This window comes from Etheostoma cragini, chromosome 2 (genome assembly GCF_013103735.1).
Source record: "Etheostoma cragini isolate CJK2018 chromosome 2, CSU_Ecrag_1.0, whole genome shotgun sequence".
Taxonomy (NCBI): Eukaryota; Metazoa; Chordata; class Actinopteri; order Perciformes; family Percidae; genus Etheostoma; species Etheostoma cragini.
Window position 1 is genome coordinate 22,019,980 of NC_048408.1, and position 18,216 is coordinate 22,038,195.

At 40.4% G+C, this 18,216-nt stretch overlaps 2 protein-coding genes across 8 annotated transcripts in view; both read right to left on the reverse strand.

Moving 5' to 3' along the window:
- The window catches only part of crebbpa (CREB binding protein a), a 52,138-nt gene extending 45,312 nt beyond the window's left edge, over positions 1-6,826 (reverse strand). For all 6 annotated transcript variants that reach the window (XM_034856787.1, XM_034856743.1, XM_034856760.1 and 3 more), the window contains exon 1: positions 5,902-6,826. In XM_034856787.1, the coding sequence (XP_034712678.1) occupies positions 5,902-5,983 (82 nt within the window). In that variant the 5' untranslated portion in view covers positions 5,984-6,826. The remainder of the gene's footprint in view (positions 1-5,901) is intronic.
- Positions 6,827-8,273: 1,447 nt separating this feature from the next.
- adcy9 (adenylate cyclase 9) overlaps positions 8,274-18,216 on the reverse strand; it is a 34,184-nt gene continuing 24,241 nt past the window's right edge. Inside the window, exons 6-11 of one of the 2 annotated variants that reach the window (XM_034888696.1) lie at positions 17,293-17,510; positions 16,297-16,456; positions 14,475-14,617; positions 13,992-14,021; positions 13,110-13,395; positions 8,274-12,857 (exon numbers count right to left, since the gene is read on the reverse strand). In XM_034888696.1, coding sequence (XP_034744587.1) covers positions 11,802-12,857; positions 13,110-13,395; positions 13,992-14,021; positions 14,475-14,617; positions 16,297-16,456; positions 17,293-17,510 — 1,893 coding nt within the window. In that variant the 3' untranslated portion in view covers positions 8,274-11,801. Of the gene's footprint in view, positions 12,858-13,109; positions 13,396-13,991; positions 14,022-14,468; positions 14,618-16,296; positions 16,457-17,292; positions 17,511-18,216 lie in introns of both variants that reach the window. The other variant, XM_034888687.1, reaches the window with a different exon arrangement.

An 18,216-nucleotide genomic window follows, 5' to 3' on the forward strand; every position in this document is an offset into this window, starting at 1 on the left:
AAGTCAGTGTTCCTTCATAAATGTTTGCACAAACAAAAAGAAGAATTTTCTGTGTTGTCTACAAACACTTCTCAGCCCAGCTCTCAAATTCCTCTCTCGCACACAGACAGCTGCAAGTAGAAATTGCAGTACTGGCTAACAGAAACAGATTGTATTACAACAAGGGAAAACAAGCCTAAATACATCCACAGACACAATAATTACCAATTAGCCCATCCTGCAAACAAAGCCTAAAACAGTTAAAAAACAGGACTGTGTCATAAACCTTTTACATAAAAAGGAGTAGGTGGGTGGTAACACGTCACCCTCCATTTTTCCTTGTCCCCTCTACTGCTCCCCTTTTTTTTTTTTTTTCCCTGGTTGAGCGCAGTCAGAAGCATTAATGGCTTTATTAGCAACTGCGTTATGAGCTTACGGCCTTTCCTGCCAGGCTAGTGGCACTTGGACATTTGGGTGTTTCTGGTGTTTCCCTGACATAACTATGACTGACACATTGAGTTGAACTAAGATCTCAGCAATGCATGTTTCAAATATTCACTAGTTAGGTTTTAGCACACTTGTGGCTTTGATCAGCAAAAAGACAAACCAGAGACTCACCCTACCTATACACTCGCTAAGTTTACCAGAGACAAAAGTACCCTTAGCTGAACACCATCAGCCATTCGCAGATTTGGATTAAAATGTAATCTAGCATACTTTTACACATTTTAATAATAACCATTGTCCCAATTTGAAATACCTCACTACAATGTCAAGACATCTTAACAAAACCTATGCTCACTACAAATGGCTTTTTTGTAGATAGAGGGGTAAGGGGAGCCCAGGGACCCTGCAATGTGACATATGGCCTGACTAGAGACACAGGAGGCACACGTTTGCTCTCTTCCACTACAATAAAGAAAAACCTCAACAAAAAGACACAAAATTAAAGTACACACATGCTGCATGTGTGTGCTTCACTACACAAATCTAATTACGCAAAGACTCCCCATATACATGAGCTAAATCACACCCTAAAATGGGATGTGCAACTCAAACCAGGCGGTCTTCAAAAGGCAAAGGTCAAATGTCAGGGAAGAGACGTGCTGCTCACAAAGCTTCAGGCCTTAGAGACATCAAAGAATGAAAGCTGTCTATTTATACGCAGCAATTTACAGCTGACAACAATGTTGCCCAGTGCTGTCCCATGAGGTCCTTTAGGTCCCAACTGTAGCTGGCTAAAACTATAAAGAGTAGGCAGGCCGGGACTAATGATTTATCAATGCAGACATGTGGTGCCTCTGCAGTGTGTGATGGGTGTAGTAAATCATCGTTGTTGTGTCAGCTGCATTTGTTTAAAAGGCTGTCCAACTTGTTTTTTATTGCAGACCAAACAAAATGAAACTCGGAAAACATATGATTCCGAAACATACGCGGCAAATGATTTATTTCTTACCATGATAAAAACGTATCAAAACAATGTATGTTGTTTTTAGAATAAATTTCTTATTTTAAGTGTTTAACTTTACACTATAATCTTAATTTCTAGCGAGCCTGCCAAGTGAAATTATCTTGCTGCATGAACAGATAGTTTCACTTGTTTTGAGTGCCTTTTCCCTCAGAATTAGTGTATTTATCTTTTTAGACACCTCTTTTTTGCAGTGTACTTTGTTGGCTCAAACTGGGGGACCTACACTATTTGAAGAATAAACCTTTGGGTATTCTCCACTCTGCAGTCACTGCGGGGGAATCATTGAACAAATTCATGTGGTGTTGACATGTTGAGTAACTGTTCATCTCTCTCTCCCTCTCGCTAATCTCTGTCCATCTTCTCTCCCCATGCCCTTAGAAATGCATACTACTATTGTATTTTTTGAGTCATGTGTCAGAGAAACCATTGACTACTTACACATCCAGCATTAAAAGTGCAACATGAATTCATTTTGGCCTTTAAGCAACTTAGTTTGACAACTTCTGAGAAAACCTTACTTGATAGATGTCTGGCTTTCTTCCCCAACCACTTCTCTGTTGGACACAGTGTGTACACTGGGTTGACCAGAGCAATTTTGATGGAAAGAGTTACCTACAGGGTTTGATGAGACTAGCTCGCACTCAACCATACACACTTTCCTGGAACAGCGTATGTCTGAGCCTGTCTCCACCGCATCTACCTGCGTGGTTGTCAGCAGGCCGGCAGTTTCTTTTTCTTTTTAAGAATGTATTTTGCATTTTAGGCCTTTATACGAAAGGACGGCTTAGACATCCGAGAGGGGAGAGAGAAGGAATGACATGCAGCAAAGGACCAGAGGTGGGAATAAAACCCACTGAGCCTCTGTACATGGGCTAACGCAAACTTTGCTAGTGCAAATTTTGCAGTGGCAACTTAAGTAGCAGTTAAAAACTACATTTTTATAACTTGTTGCTTTTAGAATTCAAAAAATGTGTTTACATTTTTAGAGATTTCAACTTTCTAAGCCTTTCTAAACTTTCTAAGAGTTTGGCCTTCCCATACCGATTTCATATTTTCTAACCACTTTAAGCACACACAAGTATATTTTTTTAATCTTTTCTTTAATAGTACATTTTACATAGAACACTTTTGAACAGATAATCGATCCCTAAAAAAAAAAATTACTCCTGGTGTGGGAAATTCCCACACATCTAAAGTACAATGTTATGGAAGAACAATTTCCTTCTTTTCACATCCAATATCCAGCTTAACAAATTTGATCTAATTAGCAAACTGAACTTCTGTATGAATGAAAATAAGGAAAACAGGTAATGGCAATAAAATATAAATAACAAAAATAAAATAAATATAGCCTCGCCGTTTTGAGATATTTCTCAAAACACACACAGAGACCTGTTTAAACGTCAACAGTAACGGTACCTGAAAACAAAGTGTAGTTCCTTTTTTTTTTTTTTTAAGTTTGCTTTATTTGTCATTGTGCATACATCTGAACAATTCGAACGGGCTTCTCTGGTAATGTTACGTTAGCTTGGACCAATCCAGCAAATAGACGGCACCCTAGGGTGCTGTTACTTGAGACGGATGATTTAGCGTCCCTGCTCATTCTATACACGGTTTAGCAACAAAACTGAACGCTGAGGAAAGATTACTATGTTTTTAATGTTGGTTTTGAGCGGTATGCATGCCCACTAACCTGGAAAGTGTAACCTGGAAAACATTTACGTTAATAAAGCGTGTCAGAGGAATTACACACAGCATCTCCTGTGTGTAATTAACTTATTGGTGTACTAGTGGTTGTTTAAGCCTCAATTTTGCTAGGCTAGAAAAGTATTTTATCCATCTGTCCTCCACCCATGTCTGCTATTGTAAATCAGTCCCAGCAGTGTCTAGTAAGTTTAGCCTACAGGAGTTGTCTGCTTGCTAAGGTTACATCTTTTGCTGCCACTGAGGAAATATATTCCTAACAACCGTGTTACTGCTGAAATGGATCACAGTCATCTGTCCAGCGGCCAAGAAAGTGTCACAGAAAATGACAAGCCTGGAGATTAGGGTTGGGTACCGAACCCTGTACCAACTGAATCACGTCTGTATTACTGCGTATTGGTTCACGTAAAATCAAACAAATTTCTGAACCTGTAAGTGCAAGCTTATCTGTGCTGTGCTCTCTGCTTGTTTACAAAGAGCTGAGCGCCAACACATACTCGCACACAGAGGTGCGGATGGAGCAGTTTCGTTGAAGTTACAGTGAATCGCGGCAATGTCAATAAAAGTAGTTTCAAGTGTGGTTGCGGTTTTTTTAAAACTTCATGCAAATACAATTCACTGTGATAAAATTTTCATAGCGAGCTCAAAGCAATCGCGGCACTGTCACTCCCCTCTGTAAGTCCAGTGCTCAGATTTAAACGGTTCACGGCACAACATGTCATACTGAAATTTGTGAAATCCATCAAATAGACTTCTCATTACAAACAATAACAGAAGATGGAAATCATTTCCAAAACGTTTTAGCTATATGATTGTTTGATTGTTAACTTTAGCCCAAAACGCCTTTCAACTGCCAACCTTTGTTGTGTTTGATTGCTAACTTGTAGCCAGCAGTGAACAAACTTTGTAAAGTAGGTCCATTTTTATTCAATACTGATGTTACAGAAGTCTCTCGTTAGCATATTGTAGGCTACTTGTCAGGCTAAAAAAATAATTTACAAATACAAGAATAAAAGTTGGATAATTATTCAATTTAATACGTTGTAGGGATGGGTTTTGGAGGGGATTGGGAGGGATTTTATTTTTATTTTATTTCTGTCTGTTTAAAATATTTTAAAAAATAACAATGTTCTAAGTGAATAGGATAAATAGGTTTGGAATTATGTTTACAACTGAAATCTTTTTGTAATTACAGAAGGAAAGCACCAAAGAAAAGCCCGGTTAGGAACCAAATCTCAGGTACCGAATCAGGTACCGATATTGGTTGCAAAACCAATTGAAATGCAAAAGATACTAAACCCTACTACTACCACTTTACTTATATTTTATTTAGTCTGTGTTTATTTAAATGGAACAACAAATGTAAAAGGATTTTAATACACTATGACGAAATAACCTTGGTATAGTCTGTTCTTAAATGTGTATTGATGCAGAAACAGGTCTTCAAAAAGGGGGGTTGTCTTATAAGAGGATCCCCTTATTTTTGGTCAAAACAGTAGTTCATAACTCTCATTCTTTGAAGTCTTTCAGACTAAAACTAATGCCGCCAAGTTACTTAACAAATACCAATAACTTTCACAGAGCGCACACGTAGATTTCTATAAAGTATTAACACATTAACAGTGCATGTCTCTACTAAGAGAAATGTCATATAATAACCTTGCATAAAGGTTAACTCAAACAGCAAGAACTCCAGTGATTAACTGTTTACTGTAATATAACAGGCAGTCCAGTCACCTCCAGATTGGTCTGTGGGTTCAAATGCTTGCTTAGGGGTGCCGCAGCCAAGAAGATAACTGTGTTTTTGTCCCTGCCTGTCATGTTTTATATGTGGTAACTGAATTGAGTTCCAGTCTCAAACTGTTTGTCAGTCACCCCTTTTTCTCCCTCAACAAACGCCTGATCATCATACCAAGCCAACCTGAACAATGAACGCAATAAATAAAATGAAATCTCTTTAAAAAGGACTGGAACTGCTTTAAAATGTCCAGCATTGGAATTTGATAAGCTATATCGATTTCAGATGAACAGTGTGCCAAGAATTGACGTGGCATCTGATCTTGGAATAGGTTTGCACGTCGCATTTGAGCACTTAAGATAATCAGGGTCTAATATAGTACTGTCTCCATCATGCCATCAGATCTATAATGGAAAGTATAACCAACATTACAACGTTCTACACAAAGGGGTTACTGGTGTATAGGAAAAGAGTCAAACAGATAAAAAATACCCTTCGCTAACATATACATGTAATCAGTTGTCAGTGTAATACACCAAGTAAAATCTAGCAATAAAAATGCGTTCCAACACATTCAACTTTACTAACTTCAACAATGTTCAGTTTTTGCTTTAACTGTGGGGTCCTTTTTGGAAACTCTTGATTGTAGTACTGATGCATTGTAATGAGCTATACCCCACGGTGGGATTTAATGCAGGACTGTTATACGAACTGTACTAGATTTCATTAGCACAAGGCAAGTGTACCTAATAAACTGCCAATCGAGTGTACAAGGTATGTCCTTCCAATTAACGTTACATGCTCACACTACCAACCCACAACACTGCAGTAAAACCAGAGTTAACATTACCGCTAACAACAGCACACAGAGCTGACATGGTGACTTTAAACTCTTCTGCTGGGTAGTCGATACATTTACGAAACAGGCGAACACCAGAGTGCAGTGTAGCTAAATAATCATGTTATTGGTGTTAAACGTTTTTTGTGCAGACGATGTTGAGGCCTTTACCTTCAGACGCTGACAGGGCAGGTGAATTCAGCTTCGGCCGCTTTGAGTTGGGAGGTCCGACGTCCAGCAGGTTATCAGCCATAGTTGTTCTCTTGTCCGACAGACTCCTCAAAAGTTGATTAGTATGATTATCTTGTGGCAGGGAAGTTGTTTTATCAACCCGAACCTTGCCGGTTAACACATTAGCAAGCTGGCAGCCTGCTAACGTTAGCTAACTGGCTAATAGCTAGCTAATTGCTTGCTACTAGCTAAGTTAACTGTTAGCGTTAGCTAGCTACTCCTTACTGTGAGTCCGTGTCTTTCAAAAGAGATGCAATAGCGCCCCGCTTCGCCACCGCCATTCACCCCATGATAATCCAACACCCAACACCCACATTATTATCGTTAAACAACCAAAAATAAAATATTCCCCATGTAAAAATCGAACTTCAAAATGTCAATCCAGTAAAATCAGGTGGACTGCTGCAGTCAGGGGAAAGGGTCGTAATTTCTAGGTGTTCGAAGTACCCATTTTGCGTGACGTCAAATTTCTTCATGCAAAAATCGCGCGAAGCTCCACAAAAATACGCAATTGCATAAAAATGCTGGATTTTTGAAAATCACCTCGAAAGTCACGAGTTGGTCTCCGCTTGCCCACGGTAAACAATACTGCTCCTGAACGGCGTCAGGGGCTGAATCTCCGCACTCTGAAGGGGAAACCAGATATATGGAGCTTTTTTGCCCGACGACCACAGATCCAGTTCCCGTTTTTTCGCACAAAATGTCTCCAATGCGATGTTAAGGTTTCGTTTTCGGGTGAAGTAGGCTGTCAAACCGCGATAAGGATGCTCGTTTTTCTACGTAAAACCCAGTGTTGGACCGAAATCCTAATTCCGAGCCACGACAAGATGGCGGCTGTTGATTCCTTCGATACAAAAAAGTTTTTTTTTTTTTCCTTTTCCAGATCGACTGTGGAGGGGGAGGGGGAGGGGCCGCCCAATCACGCCCAACGTGAGAACACTGCTTCTTTTAAACGCTGGGGGCGCTAGAGCACTGCCAGAGAAATATACAAGCAGTTTAAAAGTCAGTGAGTTCTATAACTCTATAACAATATTTTAAAAAAACTGAATGTAAAATTAAAATATTCAATTTAATTACTTATAGTTCTGGGTGGCATGCTATTTTATGGATTAAAACTACCAAAATTCCTGTAAATTATAACATCAGTTAGATGTTAAATTCAATAAAGATATGATTCATTTAACAAGTAGCCTAGAATGCCACAAGGTTAGTAGGGTTACCTGTGTTTTTATTAAAAAAGGGAAGAACTTAAAAAGGCACATTATAATCTAGACTCGCAAAATGTATTCTTTAGTCAGAGGTAAACATTTCACAGGATCTGGTTTTTAATATTGATAATTATTTTATGCATCACAAAAGTAGAGCAGAGGTTTTTTGCATGTTAGTCCTTCCTGCAGAAGAACACAGAAACAACAAAACTACCCAAAAAACATTAGCAATAAGTTGTTGGCCATATGGTTGGCTGATTTACTTTTAAAACACATTTTACTCATCTTGTGTTTAAACGTTTCCTACTTTGAGGCCGGTCTTTAGATGTCTACCCTTACTTAACTTACTATGTTGGGACTAACTGAATGCTTTCCTTAAACTCGGCCACATCTATGATTTACTCTGCAATTGCAAGACAAAATAGCAATCCAGTATGATAATCAAGCTAATGTGCATACATGGTATGACATTAAATCATCTTCCCTTTATACTTCACAGTGCACTCAATTATTTTCTGCATGGAGATTTTTTTCTCTCATACTGAAATTAAAAATAACAAAACACTCACTCAAACAGACACACGTTAAATCAATTTGATAGTGTCGCTTTTTCATTGTTTTCTTGCAAAATCTGACACATGCACATGTAAAAAAAAAATCATATGTGACATAAAATAACTGCATATGTACAAACACAGAGTGCTTTGTGCAAATGTGTACAGATTACGATCATGTGTTGATATATGATACATGGTCAATGTGCACAAAACAAACATAATACACCTCTTTCATTAAAGTAAAACAAATACACAAAGATTTTAAGTCACACATCTCTGTTAAAGTGTTGTCAAGGTGTAATTAAAAACACATGCGGGTTGAATTTATATTTTGTAATACAAAGATGTTGAGAGTCACCATTTAAATTAGTGATTAGGCAATGCAATTTTTCTGTGATGATTTTTTTAAGTGCTAGTAGAACACTCTTTTCCCAATTTTTCCATCTCATAAACAGAATCACACTCCTTAAACAAAAAAAGGGATTAGTGAATGCTTTAAACTTCTCCTTAATGCACTTGGCTGTTTTCTTAAATGCATTACTTTTTTACTGGAGCGCTGGACCTCTAAGGAAAGGTATTTTCCTCAGCCAAAACTAAAACAGATCTTATCATACACACATCTTCTATCAATACACTGTCAGAGAAAGTAACCTTAAATGAGCCAAGCTTAGTGATTTAAAGAATACTGTGTATTGGCAAAAAATGCTTAATGTTCAACATAATTTTATACAGAATGATATTGAAATTATTTTTTTTTTAAAGATGATAGCATTGTGCAGAATCAAACTTGAAACGTGTGTATCTGGCAAAAAAAGAAAACGTCTCATTCATTCCCATGCAAACAAGATCGCACATACTTCTCCCCCCATGTATCACAGATCACAGAGCCAGCAGTGTTCACTTGAATATTTTATTCATACGTGTGTACAGATGTGCGCTACTGGAGTTGTGGTGTGCCCGTCAACCTGTGGAGCTCCACATCTTAAATCTACTACGGCTACTTTTATTTACTGGTGTGCATGCTAAGGCTACAGCAAGCGACATGGCCAAAAAAAATCAATCACCAACGATTATCTAACAACGTGAGGCAAATGTGGAGGAAAAACTTTACTTGAAAACTGATACCTGATATTCTCATCTGTTTTTATAACTTTGTGTGGTATGGTTTATTAGGTTTTGGCAAACTTGAGCACGTTGAGAATATGCACTACAAGAGTACGAGAGATGTGCCTATAAAAAAATATTTGAAAAGCATAATCCTAATTCAAAATGCATTGGCCGTGTATTTTTGGAGTGCACAATGTTAGAGGTAAACAAAGATGCATTTTATGCTACAGATGGAGACGGCTACATAAAAAGAGATGTTCCCTTCTTTTTCCATATTATATCTGTAGCTATGTGTGTGGCCATAGCTTGTCAATGCAAGATTCTTTAGCCCAAATGTTGACCGATCTCTAAAATATGTGGCGGTTTGTATATGTTTACCGCATCATTACACAGATTTCAAACTTTAGGGCTTTCTTAAAGAATGCAGCTTTGTGTGTGTAATTGCACTACAGATTAGGCAGCAACAGCAAAATAAACAGTGGCCTTGTAATTGATTGATTTCTCTTTGCATCATAGTACAGTGATCTTTTCTATTTTATTTATTGAAGTAGAAATTAAATATCTTTCTCTCACACATACACACAAAGTACAAGGGGGAAACAAGTGCTTTAAAGAGTAAAGATAAAAGCAGGAAGTGAATAAAAGAGCAAAAAGAACTACAGAGGTGCCAGCTATTCAATGAGAACACCACCACCACACTATTCCAGTCTACCGGTTGATGAAAGAAATGGAAAAGATCCAAAAACAACTGATGGAATTTGTGAAAAATAACTGTAGCAAAACGTGCACAACGAGCATCATTTCTTCAAACATACAGTCATAATCTATCATCATCATGAAAACAGCATGATAAAAAAACTTTCTGAAAACCCAAATAATCAAAAAATACAGTCATACCTTTTAGGCACCACAAAACAATCATCTAGTTTAGGTTGCACTGCACCTGTAGATCACTCAATTAAAGTGGCACAATGTATGTATATTGATACAGTAGAGGGCCTTCTCCGCATAAAGGCTGTGGCAGGATAACGTTAAAAGTCCCACCCCTTCAACAGCAAATCGTAGAATTAGAAACAAAGTAGATTCAATACTTAACAATTGAATAAATCTATAGTGATGGACTGACCAATGTTTTTCTTTTTTCCATCGATGAAGGCAACAAACTACAATGTAAATGGAACTACATTTGAGTGTGAAGTTTCAAACACAGCACCATAGAAATTGTTGATTGATGAACTTGATCTGCGCTTTAACACTTTAACCAACAGCAATGTGGACCAAGCCCTATCATCTATCAATAACTAAAGACTGATTCTCCCTCACAGTCCCACTTGAAGTGATACTCCGCTCAACACCTTTTGAGTATCAAACTCTCACTCCACTGTGGGCTTTAAAGGATAAGCCTGTTGTATTTTTTCTCATGGTTAACAAATTCCATTAAAAGATCAAAACCATTGATTAATTGATCAATTGATCTTACTAACAAGTACTGTCTGTATAGTCTGATATGTCTTATTCCTCTGTGCCTTAGAGCTCTGTTATTAAAAACAATAACAGCACATTAATTGGCAACATTGTTACACTGGTTCATTGGCTATGTAGTTTCATTTTGAATCCATCTCACATACACTGTCTTGCTGCTGTAAATACTCACTAACATACCACATCAGCCGCTGAATACAGTCCCCAACAAATGCACCATTTCCTCATGTTTGACAAAGATTTGCTACTAGTGCCCAAGGTTAATTAAGGGACCTTTGTTGAATGTCATTCGCTCTCTCGCTCTCTCTCTCTGTCTCTCTGTCTCTCTCTCTCTCTAAGTAAACGTAGGTGCAACAAGTTTATTGTTTGCTCTATTTCTCGTTTCTCTCTACGCAGCACAGCGGCTCTAGCCTATGATTGAGCTCCAATGGAGTGGTTCTGACCAATGAAAAAGCAGTACAGGTCAAACTCGAAAGACAAATCTTGAGCGGAGTATCACTTTAAGTATATTTAAAGTGCCTTCCAGCGTTTTTCAAAAACTCAATGTTTAAAAAACACCTTTTCCTCCATATCTATATTCCCTTAACTGATTTAATTTTGTGCTTATGATTGTACTTGTTGTGACGGACAAGAACTCTGTTTCAACGTTCTTAAAATCTATTTCACGGTAATAACTACCAAATACAAGTGGTCGACAAAACACTGTGCAAGACCTGTGCTTAAAATGTGCATTTAGCTGCTACACAAACTAAAATTTGTGCAGCCTGCTTTGTAGCATGTCCCCTTTTACAGAGACTAGCACAAATGAATACTGTTTTAAGCCCTCATGTCAAAGCAGAATAACAAATTAACACTGCTTTATGTATTCCCTCATTCTTCCCATAGTTCCCCGTTCAGCCCATTACGCTGCACTGGCACTTATATAGAATCTAAAATAATTTCCCTTAAGTAACGTCTAGACTTTGATCAAGTTAAAACAAATGATATGGCACAATGATGTTTTTTTAAAGAAATACTTCCATTGAAAATATAAACATGGCGTAAAAAACCACAGCATGTTCTGTAGTCAAAGATTGTTAAAACTTTGTTCAGTATTCATATTTGTTTGTTCACTGTTCTAGTCCTGAAGGCACTTAATAACAAAACTGAATAAGAAAAAAAAATCAAGAACAAAACCAAAAGAACCTCCTTCTCTCTGAATCCCTTTCAGCCTTCTTCCCTATCTATACACTGCTGTGCTCAACACAGGTCTAACCCACCCCAGCACTCAGACAACATTACCATGAAAGACAGAAGTAGCCATTTTCATAGCCACTGTAGCCACTTTTTGTGTTGGAGTGGAAAAACTCCCTCTTCTTCATCTGCCGAAGACACTTTAACCACGCCTAAAGGAAGGGACTTCCTGCCCTGCTCCTGCATCCGTACTGGAGAGTCAGCAGCTGGGGGCAGCAGGGGGGCAGAAGACAGGGTAAGAGAAGAGGAGGGATCAGAGACGGGCATAAAACTCCTCGTTGAGTATTGTTAGCTCGTTGGCCTCCACCTCTTCATCCTCCTCTTCTTGAAGTGCGAGAGGAGCAGGCTGCACCTGGGAGGGCACTTGTGCTGCCCTAGGCTCTTGGCCTAGTTCAGAGTGCGGAGGGAGGTGAAGGTATGTGGCAGGAGACTGCCCAGGGAGTTGTGGAGGGTCCCTATATCCCTCCTCCCTCACCTCTGTGGACTTAGCTTGGACAGGCTCAGGCCCAGCTCTTGAAGGCCTTATTGCGCTCTGTGGTTGAGGAGGGAGTGTGAAAAGAGAGGAGGAAGGAGGAGTGGAAGAAGACGGGGGAAGAGCTGCTGCATGGGCAACAGATTCTGAAGTATTATTGGCTGTTGATGCCACGAACGAGGGTCCAACCCTGGTGCCCAGCTCCAATCGATCTTGATATATACTTTCCCCACTTTTGGGGTACAGGAAGGTCCTCATTTGACCTTTGCCCTTAACATTCACTGTACCTCTATAGTCAAACTCTAAGCCCATGGCACTGAGTACAGCATGGCTCTCCTCGCTCACCTGCACCCGACACTCCACCCCAGTGGAGTCCATGCGGCTGGCAATGTTGACCGTGTCTCCCCAAATGTCATAGAGCAGCTTAGTGGTGCCAATCACCCCCGCAGTCAGCGGCCCATGGTTAAATCCAATACGGAGCTTGAAACCAAAACCCAGCATGTTCTTGTTAAAGTCGTCCAGGACGCCCATCATCTCCAGGGCAAAGTTGAAAAGTTCCCTGAGGTGAGCGTGTAGAGAGTCATCATCATTCTCACCCAACTGCCGGACGTTCAGTCCGGACGCTGCCATGTAGGTGGCACCGATTGTTTTGATCTTTTCCACACTTTTGAATTCAGGTTTACGAAGGAGCTCGTCAAAGTCTCCAATTAGCTCGTTGAGGACACGGTAGCACTCTTTTCCCCCCTCGTAGCTCTCTTCATAGAACTCACTGAAGTTTACAATACTGGCAAAGATCACGCCCACACTGTCGTGATTCTTGGAGTAGCTCTGGGTCACCTTAGGGAAACAATGAAATAAATGTATTTGAACACTACAATTTGTATTTAATTATGATGATTGTGATGATACCATAGTTAGGATTTGTATCTTTCATCTCTTTTATCCATTAAAAAAAAGATGTATTTTTGGAATTCCTTAAAATCGTGTGTTCTGGATTAAAAAACAAGTAAATAAGCGTATCTGTTAAGCATTATTCTAATAACCTTCATAATTAAGTATTATATTTTAGGTTTCAACAACTACAAAAACCTTAAGCTGGTCAGCAACATGGATGGGGATGATGTTGCCCAGTAACCACTCAGCCTGGTCTCGCATCGTCTGGATCTTGGAGCGGTGTTTGTCAGCCTCTACATTGCCATGGTAATGGAGACGGTAGCTGACCTCAAACTCACGGTTGAGGAACCAGACCAGAAGAAGCAGCAGAAAGAAGGCCAGGACAGCCTCTGGGATCAGAAGGTCAAGAGGTTGTGGGGGAGGTTCAGGGCCAAGAGTGTCTAATGCTGAACCACCATGACTGGATGTGGAGATATTCAGTCTGAGTGGAGAAAAAAACAAACAGAAGAATAAGAGAAAGACTGGTTCAAGCTGAACATAGGAATAGCGAACAAAGGCACAGCAGAACAGGACAATGAATAAAGGATTAAGAGGAGAGATGAAATGGAGAATGGAGAATCCACCACACACTAAAGACTTAAAAACAAAACAGCTACTGGTGTTTCAACTGGCATTTCGTGGCACAATTTGTTGTCAGATGATAGGTAAAAATTTCCAGTTCAGCGTTAATAATTTTGTCAGTTCCTTGAAATTAATGAGTGTAATTCTTGCAATTTTACTGCGATGTTCAACTTCATCAGGGAGATTCATCCACTTGCCTCAATAAATCACACCCAATACTCAGGAGTCATTTCCACCACTAGTGACATTTAACAGCCATTACCGCTGGTGCACAAAGGGAGAGACAGAGGAAGAGAGAGAAGAGGATAGGTGAAAGTAAAGACCAGGAAAAGTATGAGAGAGAGTAAAAAGCTGAGAAGTGTAGTTATGAAAAATATAAAAGAGAGCTGTCGCCCCTTTTGACCCTTCAAATGTCATTCATACATCAAACCCAGCTGTTTCCACGGAGACACTCACCCCTGAACTGGCAAGCTGTTATTACTGGAGCTGAAAGACGACAAGAGTGGTGTCAGTCAGGAGAAAGGGCCAGTCACATGCACACACACACGGATTAACACACAACACACACACATTAACGAACATACTGTATATACGACAGATCATTTTAAATCCTCTTTACTTGCTGAGACCAGGTAAATATAGGTATGTAATCCCAAAACAACTAGATTAGTTACAATGTTTGAGAATAATTACCTAATCATATAAATAGAAATGAAGGCTATTTTGGACAGAGATGGATTAGGATTGACTGGATCCAGACTGGATTAAGTCTTTCAATTGAATTAAATGTGAGATACCACATTAAGTGCATACCGTGGATAGTAAAACTATGTGTGTCTGTCTACATACAGCGTGTGTATCTGTTAAATTGTGTGTAGTTACCGTATATTTGCCTTTGGAATTTGTGTTTGTGTGCAAATAACAAATGCTCACCTGTACCTGTGCAAGGGGCTGTACAGCAACAGCAGCAGGGCAACCCCTGTTGCAGTGGCCAGGACTGAGCGCATCCAAAAACTTAGCTGACAGAAGTTACAATACTGGATGATGGCCAGGATGGTGGCACAGCATAAGAACATGGTCACCTGGAGAAAAGAGGCTAGTCATTAAATTGACTAAAGAGAGCAACAGAGGACTATAGTGTGAAAGCAAAATGGAAGAAACACAATACAGTTCAGCTTGTGAGGGACCAGTGTGTGTTAAGTAGGAGAGGTAAGAAATAAATAAAGGACGGGTTTTCCACAGTTCCCGGTGGAAACTGACTGTAAGATAATCTCCATTTAGCTATTTTTTGCCCAGTAAAATACCACTTTTGCTTTTGTCTTTTCTCTGCGTGTATTGTATTGTCAAATCAAATATAAACTATGTCAGGGCATGTTTTATCGCCAATAATAATTTTGCAAGATTTTTTCCAAGAACATATTTTAACATATAATACATATGATAAAGTATCACATGAACGGCATTTGGCATGTTAAACTCCGGTCGATTCGGGAAACATCCTCCGAGCTAGAAAACAACAATCAAACTATGCTATACTTTTTTAAAGGAAAATCCTTATCTCACACACTCAACAGCCTTTTCATTTCCAGAACTCGCCTCCCTAAGTACATATGTTCCACCCAAAAAAACTTCTTTCCCGAGGCTATTTTGCAGCGGCACCCTGCCTGCGTCCGCCACTTAGCAGCACCCAAGATGGTTGTGATTGGTTTAAAAAAAATGCCAATAAACCAGAGCACATTTTTCTCCCATCCCGGAATGCTGGGGACTAGCCAGACCCTCCTCCGCAGCACTGTAAAAGAAGGTCTGGCAGTTCGAGAATAATGTTTTGGTGGCATTCACAGGTAGTTAATGATTACATTGACAGGATAAAATCTTTTTTTTCCTTACACATCCCCCCCCCCCCAAACACTGTATATCTTCAAAGGCATTGAGGTCCAGAAAACTGCATGTCTAATTAACAACCCTCCCTGAGACTACGGCTTTGATATGCATGCCCCGAAGAAATGTAGCGAGTGGAAGGAAAGACAGAGCAGGGTGAAGAGAGACATGCATAGAAAAATGGGGTGTTGAAAATTCTTGAAAAACAAAATATCAAAATGCAAAACATCTTGCAAGCAGCCGTTGGCTCAAAGCTGGAAAGATACACAAAGCTGGATTTGGCCTTGACTCAAAACAGCACAAAAACGCTGCAAAGTATGGCAGCTCTAAACCTTCTCACACGGACTCAGAGAAGAAGAAATCTCTGGTGCGTTTCTTGTGCCAAGGTCCACAGGCTAGCAACTACAAGCCCCCTAGCAAGTTTTCCTTTCACCGTTCCTATCAGAGCTAATGACACCTAATGGCTCTGCTGGCTTCCAAGGATCTCTGTTTTCAGACCACCATGGGCAAGTTTTCATACCGCCCGACTCCTCTCTGCATATTATGGCCTAGAGATATCAGTGAGGGCAAACCATTGTAGCTTAAACGCTTGTCGTAATCATAAGCGCAGTAGCCCTTGTAACAGCAGAGGCAAAGTAATACTGAGAGTAGGAGTGGTATAATCAGTTGCAGTGCGTGTAATGGTAGCAGTGATGGAAGCCGCAGTAATAGTGCTGGTAGCAGTGGGAGCAGCAATATTGGTGAATAGAAGTAAAAAGCAGTGACAGATATAGTGCATCACCAGCAGTGCTGTTAGTGCCCACTTACGGGACAGTGTATTTTCTTCACACACACGGTCATTTTCCAGTTTTTATTCTACCAACCCACCAATAGACATGTTTACCTGGAGGGGCAATTGGTCGCTGTAGGTAAGGTGGGACAAGACAGAGATGGCAGGGAGGGAGACTAACACAGCTCCAATCACGTGACGGGGGACCCATCCAGAGACCACCAGGAGCAGGGAGCGTGTACAGTTCATCACCTCCTCCAAATAGAAAGCCATTCTGCAGGAGAAGAGAGGAGAGGAGAGGTTGTTAGGAACAGACCTTTCCAACAGCACAACTCCAAAGACAATCTGTTAATTCTAAATTACTGACAAAATCAGCGTCAACAAAAACATGACCAAACAAAATCCAAAAGAAAAAAGAAATACTCTCCCCATATTACTCTCTCTCTCCATTGTCAGGGAAAAACTGAAGCAGACTCTTATCACTCATTATTAAGACCCATTATTAAATCACAACTGTGCGGTCTAAGTACCAAGATGTAGTGCCCATTTTCACATGGCATTTACTGAAAAGAAATTCATTTCCAAATGTTCTCCAAAGAAATGCCTTCATACATCCAAAAGAACACAACACAAGATACATAAAACACATCTTAAGCACTTTAAATACTGGTTACTCCAAGTAAAAAGCTGTGCTTGTTTTGGAACACTACCTGGTACCAGGGTGTCATTGTGCCAATTTTTGAGCCAATGCTGCTCCTTAACAAAACAATGAACATGTCCAAGTCATCTGACCAGGGAAGTTAATCCATTGTGGTGTGGGAGCCAACCACCACATTAAAGCCTCTGTTTAAGTTTCAGGGAAGAGTTGTGGTGCTGTGGGATGGTCTATCAGCGGTGATTCATTCTGTGCCACTGAGTCCCAAGAGATGTAGGCTTTTAATCCTACAAAGCACTACAGCAGTCAGTTTGTAACAAACACTTAGATATTATAGGGCCCCTAATGGCACAGCACTGACAATAACAGCCTAAATAACATTTCAGAGAAAAGAAAGACTCCTGGTCACGTTCTGGGGCCAAGAATGTATTATCTTATACACACTGCCTTCTTACCGTATGGACAGTACCAGGGAGGCCAGCTCCAACAGGCCAGCCAGGGGAGCCAGGGCCAGGGCGGCAGGAGCTGGAGGGCCCACGGTGGCCGGGCTCACCAGAGGTGGAAGGAAGCAGGCCAGTGTCAGGGCCAAGAAGACAAAACAGCTGAGGAGAACATCCAGGAAGGAGCTGAAGGTGGAGCTCGCAAATGTCTGCACTTGCACCTGGTTCTTCACCTGGAAGGGAACAGGGATGTGAAACTAAGAGGAAGCAGTGGCTCAATACTTTTTGAGAAATCATGCCTGCATCTTACACAGCACATACACAGGTTTTGTACCATTATTTGAGTGTCTACAGTTCAAATGAAATGGTGCGTTTTGGATGCTTTTATATAGACCTTTGTGGTCCCCTAATACCATATCTGAAGTCTCCTTCTCAAAATTCAGCCTTGGTGCAGAATTACAGCCACTAGAGCCAGTCCCACAATGAGTTTTCCTTAGTATGTGCCATTTCTGTGTCTGTAGGGGGGTGGGGGGGGTTTGAAAAGCCATGATGTCTGTCTCTCACGGGTGGGCCAAATTCTCTGGGCGGACAAAGCAGAGAAAGGGGAGGTAACCTTGCCCCTTATGACCTCATAAGGGGAAGATTCCAGATTGGCCCATCTGAGCTTTTATTTTCCCAAAGGCGGAGAAGGATACCCAGGGCTTGGTTTACACCTACCACCATTTCTAGCCACTGCAGGACCATAGGCAGGCTGGGGGAGTGCATATTAAAGTGACACTTTAATGCCATGGGACCTTTGAGAGATAACTGCTTGATTTAAAAACAGCTTTTATTGCTTAAATACTGAATATTATAAATGTCCAATGCCATCCATCCATCCATCTTCGACCGCTTATCCGGTATCGGGTCGCGGGGGCAGCAGCTCCAGCAGGGGACCCC